We start from the raw sequence: 6,409 nt of genomic DNA, 5'->3' as shown, positions 1-6,409 counted from the left end.
GGTAGAGTAAAAAGCTTTATATATTTCTTCTACGGGAATTTACAAGTGTTCAATGATTTTTATCCCTCTGTCTCTCTCCCTCTTTCCACCAAAGATGTTACCAAAAAATACAAAAAAATATAAAAGAAAATATCTAGGTTGATTACAAGGAGAAAATAGGAAATTACACAAAATATCTTGAGATAAAAATCTAACGGAGTCGGTGCACAGGAAGATTTTGCATACCATGAGAAATTTCGCATGGTGTGCGAAATTTTGCACAGTGTGCGAAATTGTCTTTCACTCAATCCTGCAGCTGCTCCTCCTCTTAATTTCGCATGCTATGAGAAATTTTCGCGTAGCCATGCGAAAATGCTAATTGTTGGATTTCTTCCTCTAGTTTTCTTCCTTACATCTCTTATTAGCTTGGCAACCTATTGCCAAGCTTGGCAAAGTGATATGAAGTGCTCCAAAGCTCGGATTCTTCATGTATTTGAGCTTCAACTTGCATTGCTATGGATTTCACAAAATTCTCCCTCATTCTTGGCTTGTTTCAATGATCAAAAAGCTACCAAAAAGACCAAAACTTGTCAAAAACTGATTAGTAACCCTTGCTAGGTTCCTTAATGTGCCAATTGAGTTAAAAAGTATTAACTACTACTCAAAAGTGTTTAAAACAGTTAGTTTCAATCTATAAAAGAGTACTTTTTAAGTAGTAATCAACAACATCGACTTTATTCCGCAACATCTAATATCCACAAAAAAAAACTGATAGGGGGTATGCCCCAGTGTGTACATCTGATATGCAAGTGCCTCGGTAAAAAAACAACTCTAAAATATATCACTAAAGACCCAATCGTCTGGATAAGCGAACATGACAAAGTATGGGGTATGCCCTAGTGTGCACACCCACTGGGTCGACGAATACGCATGAATCTGATCCCGGACCATCTCTCAAAAGCAAGCAGTTGTATGAAGAAACCAAGCTGAATGTGGGGGCCTACTCAAACACTGATGACAAGCGTCACCTGGTGAAATGGGCTGCCTGCGTCCCAATGTAAGAACTAATACCATCATGCAAGGATAAGGGTCTGCCCTAGTATGAATATAACAAACCAGCAAGTGGAGGGGGTCCTGGACAATCTCTACTCTTTGCATCATCTGTCTCTGATCGTGGACCAAAGGTGAAGAGACGAAATGGAAAAGCAATATGTGATCCTCGATATCCCTTAAGAAATAGAGCCCTGTCAGCATCCCATACTTCAATCAATAGATGGAGCTTGTTCGAATGAAATGCATCGAAGCAAACACGAGATCTCATGGCCTTAAGGCGGTCTTATGACTCGGACCATAATGAAGGTTAGGGGTAAAAGGTGAATGAAACGAAGGGAAACAAAGGCCCAAATACCCAATAGATAATGCCAAGCCTCTATGTGCACAATGTCAAATATCGGAGGACCATGTGAGTAAGGTGACTCAACCCTACATCCAAATGAACAATGTCCAACGATAGGTGATGTGCACCAAAGAACACGTCGTTCATAAAGCAAGACGAGGGTCGACGAGGGAAAAAGAATATGAAAAGGGATAAGACGAATGATGAATAGGTGTAGAAGAAAATGAAGAAACAAGTTGGAATAAAAGTGTAGCAATGTGTGATAATGACGAACAACTCATACCATGAACGCCAAATCGAAGCAAGTCGTTGTATGATGGGAGTGGTGATATAGATAATGATCCAAGGAACCTAGTGCAAAGGAAACCCAAACCTCACTTCCAATATGTCTCCTAGATCCATGGGAAAAAGGATCGTACAATGCTCTCACTGACTCTCAGAAGAAGAATAAGTCTCTCAAACCCAAAATGACCTCTGATGATCAAGCCATGATACTGTCGACAAACCATGCAAAACCCAAATATTAATGACACGAACATCAAACGAGCACAAGTTTTTTTGTTTTTATTTTTTTTATTTTTTTGCGGAGCAATCGACAAAGTAAGCCAATGGCCATACCAGCATGATCTAACAAATGTACCTCAAATCCCAAACCCAAATGGTCCCCTCAAACTAAAACTACTGGATCAAAAGCTAAGGATGGAATGAAGGGTGTGACAAGCCTAACCTGCAGCTTTGGGATGAGAGCGCGTTATCATCACACAAGGGAAAATAGAAGTGAAAGGAATCGAAATGATAGAAACAAAACTCAAAGACAGACAAAGTAAATATGCACAATGTAGCAAAGAAGAAATCATGAATGACCCAAAAATGAGACAAATGAACAATGACACAATGGACTCACAATACTCACCGATCCAGACAATAAATGCAAAGTGCACAAGAGGAGGCTCCCAACCCACGTGAGAAAAGGTATGCAAGGCTAAGTGAACGAATAGGTCATAATGAATCGTGTGAGGCTCAACGAGCTAGCAATGGGATATATCAATGTGTGGGTGTGCAACAGGGAATAGGGCTACTCAAAACGATGGCCACCCATCATCTGACCATGATCTCATGTGTAAAACTTCTTTAGCTGATCCACATTGACTGGCTCCGAAAACTGATTTTCGTCGAGATCTGTCAACTAGGCAACTTCCTCTCGGGTCAAATCTCATATAACATACGACCCGCTCTAGCTCGTTCTGAACTTGCCTCTAAGGTCACTGATCAATTCCCTAAGGACCTTCAAAACTAGGTCACCTTTCTGGAATTTCCTAGGCTTAACCATTTTTCTGAATGCACAGGTCATTTTCCTCTGATAAGCTTGAACATGATTTGTTGCCCTCAATCTCCTCTCATCTAGAAGTCTAAGCTAATCATAATGAGACTGGTCCCACTCGGTCTCGAATATCTACTGCTCTAATGCTACTCTCAAAGATCCCATCTCAATCTCAACAGGTAGCACTACTTCCATACCATACACCAAGGAGTAAGGCGTAGCTCCAGTAGAGGTACAAAAAGAAGTGCGATAAGCCCATAGCGCGAAAGGGAGCTTCTCTTACCAATCCTGAGAAGTCTCAACCATCTTCGTCAAAATTCGCTTAATATTCTTATTGGTGGCCTCAACTGCCCCATTAGTTTGCGGCCTATACGCAGACGATCTATGATGCTGAATGCCACACTCCTGAACCAATGTATCCACCTCGCCTCTGAAATGCGTCCCTCTGTCTGAGATCAGCTCATGAGGGACTCCGTATCGGTAGATAATATGCGATTTGATGAACTTGGCTACCTTAGCTGCTGTCAATTTGGCGTAAGAAGCGGCTTCCACCCACTTGGTGAAGTAATCAATGGCTACTAAGATGTACTCATGCCCGCTAAAAGACTTGGGCGAGATCTTTCCAATAATATCAATGCCCCACACTGAAAATGGCCAAGGGGATGTGAGTGCATGCAACTCCGAAAGTGGCATGTGAATGAGATCACCGTGCATTTGGCACTCTAGGCACCTTTGAACGAACTGACAACAATCTGCCTCCATGGTCAACCAAAAATAACCTGTCCTCATAATCTTTCGGGCCAACATGTGTCCTCCCATGTGTAGGCCACAAACTCCTGCATGAACCTCTCTTATCACTTGATCTGCAGAGACACGGTCTAGACATAACAATAATAGGCCATCGGGCGATCGTCTGTACAATGACTCTCCACAAATCACAAATCTAGTGGCTAACTGCCTCAAAATTCTCCTATCCTTGATAGTGGCTGACTCAGGGTAAGCGCCACATGACAGAAACTGATAAATATCATGGTACCATGGTAGTCCATCCTGATCCTCGATATCTCCAATCAGACAACAATAAGCTAGTGCGGACCTAGTCTCAATCAACAATGGTCACACAGTCACTCCCGCAAGGATCTTCATCACAGAAGCTAAGGTGGCTAGTGCTTTAGTAAATTGATTTTCTGCCATGGGCAGATGTATATATCTCAACTCCTCAAACTTATCAACCAACAAATCCAAATAAGCATGATAGGGTTTCAACTTCTCATCCCGAGTCCTCCAGATATCCTGAGTCTGCTGAATAACCAAGTTGGAATCCCCGTGGATTTCCAACTGTCTAACTCCACGATCAAGTGCAGTCTCTAGACTTGTAATGCATGCCTCGTACTCAACAACATTATTCATCAGTCGGTGATGATTAGAGAATGCCAACCGGACTGATCTAGGAATATGATCACCCTGAGGTGATATCAATAGGATGCCAATACCAAACCCCGACTGATTGGTGGCACCATCAAAGTACAATCACCATCTTACAATACTAGTCACTGAGACAAATTGCTCATCAGGGAAAACATCGTCAACCGGTCTATCATCAGATACTAGCAAAGAAGCCAAATGATCTGCAACAATGCTTCTTTTTGCTGATTTATGCGTGACATACTGAATATCGAACTCTATCAATAACACTAACCATCTTGTGAGCCTACCAATTAAAACAGGCCTGTCGAACAGATATCTCAATGGATCTAATCGTGAAACCAATAATATGGAATACTCGGTCACATAGTGTCTCAGCCTTCTAGTGGCCCAAACCAGTGCCAAACAGAGACGCTCAATCATAATGTATCTGTACTCATACTCAAGCATCCTCTTACTCAGATAATAAATGGCTCGCTCTTTTCCTGAATCATCGAGCTAAGCTAACATGCATCCCACTACAATGTCCGATACTGACAAGTACAGAAGTAGAGGGCGCCTTGGCGTAGGCGGTACCAAAACTGGAGAAGAAATGAGACACTCTTTAATCTTCTCGAAAGCGCACTAGCAATCATCATCCCAAACTATAGGCTGGCTCTTTCTCAGAAAACGGAAGATAGGCTCGCATATGTCTATCAATCTGGCAATGAAACAACTAATATACTATAATTTGCCAAGAAAGCCTCTGATCTATCTCTCAGTCCTTGGAGCAGGCATGTCAAGTATGACTCTGATCTTCTTCGGATCAACCTTTATACCACGTTCACTAACGATATGCCCCAATAATTTCCCAGAAGTTACCCTAAAGGTGCACTTCTTGGGATTCAATCTTAATCTGAACTATTTGATTCTCTCAAAGAATCTCTATAAGGCTACTAAGTGATTTGTCCTATCTCGAGACTTCACTATCATGTCATCCACATATACCTCAACATCTCTATGCATCATGTCATGGAATAGAGTAGTATTAGCTCTATGATAGTTGGCCCATGCATTCTTCAACCTAAATGGCATAACCCGGTAGCAGTAAGTACCCCACTCAGTGATGAAAGAAGTCTTCTCCATATCCTCTAGAGCCATCAAAATCTTATTATACCCAGAAAACCCATCCATGAATGATAACATCGAATGCCCTGCAGTACTATCAACTAACATATCGATGCATGGGAGGGGAAAATCATCCTTAAGACTGGCCTTGTTCAGATCTCGAAAATCGACACAGACTCTAACTTTGCCGTCCTTTTTAGGAATAGGGACGACATTAGCCAGCCACTCAGGATATTCAACCACTGATAGGAAACCAACACTGAGTTATTTCTGAATCTCTTCCTTAACCTGTAAACTCCATCGAGGGTGTAATCTTCTCAATTTCTGCTTAATTGGTCTAGCATGTGGCAGGATAGGGCAAGTGATGTTGGACTATAGAGGGATCAAGGCCCGACATGTCCTTATATGACCATGCAAATACATCCAGATATGACCTAAGCAGCTCTATCAGTCTGCTCATCTCGTTAGGAGATAAGGAGGTGCCAATCTTCAACTCCCTGGGTTGATCAGGGGCCTGAAATCTACCAACTCAATGCTACCAGAAACAGGTGTTACTTTCCTTTCCTCCGAATCTGAATCCAAATTCGACTGATCACTCAATGGGTCATTTGGGCCTCTCACATCATCAACATCATGTGTATATGTCGTGGGTGTCGGTGATACAATCAAAGGAGAATGCAATGACACAAGTGAATACTCGAAAACACTCATATCATTATTATTTCCACCAACCACATCATCAAAGCGGGTGACAAACCCGGACATAGTGTCAAAAGAAAGAGGTGGGTCCACAGAATCAGACGCTTCCTCAACAGTAATAACATCAGGAGTAACAACAGCAATAGGGTCATCATCATCTATCTCAAGCATAAAAGCCCCAAACATATCCAAAGTAGAACGAGGCTCATGTGGGGCTGTATCCAGAATACGACCAATGCCAATCATATCCATCTCGTCTGTGCAAGCATCATAAAGATCACATCATCAGTGTCAATCACAGAAACTCCGAACAAATCGAAATCAGAGTGGGGACCGTGTGGGACTGCATCGAGGATACGACCTACTCCTATCATGTCCATCTCGTCGGTACAAGCATCAGGCAAAGTCACTCCATCAGCATCAATCACAGTATCCATAAGTATATCATAATCAGAAACTGCCTCCGGGAAGCATACGGAGAA

At 42.2% G+C, this 6,409-nt stretch overlaps 1 protein-coding gene across 1 annotated transcript; it reads right to left on the bottom strand.

Moving 5' to 3' along the window:
- Window positions 1-3,812: 3,812 nt before the first annotated feature.
- On the bottom strand, window positions 3,813-4,571 carry LOC104877872 (uncharacterized). The gene is made up of 2 exons (XM_010647103.1): window positions 4,239-4,571; window positions 3,813-4,160 (listed from the first exon to the last, which is right to left on the bottom strand). Exons 1-2 carry the CDS (start codon window positions 4,569-4,571, stop codon window positions 3,813-3,815), a joined length of 681 nt encoding a protein of 226 aa, XP_010645405.1.
- Window positions 4,572-6,409: the final 1,838 nt, after the last annotated feature.

This window comes from Vitis vinifera, chromosome 12 (assembly GCF_030704535.1).
Source record: "Vitis vinifera cultivar Pinot Noir 40024 chromosome 12, ASM3070453v1".
Lineage (NCBI taxonomy): Eukaryota > Viridiplantae > Streptophyta > Magnoliopsida > Vitales > Vitaceae > Vitis > Vitis vinifera.
The sequence above is the reverse complement of the archived record's forward strand: the minus strand, read 5'-3'. Positions and strand labels throughout refer to the sequence as shown.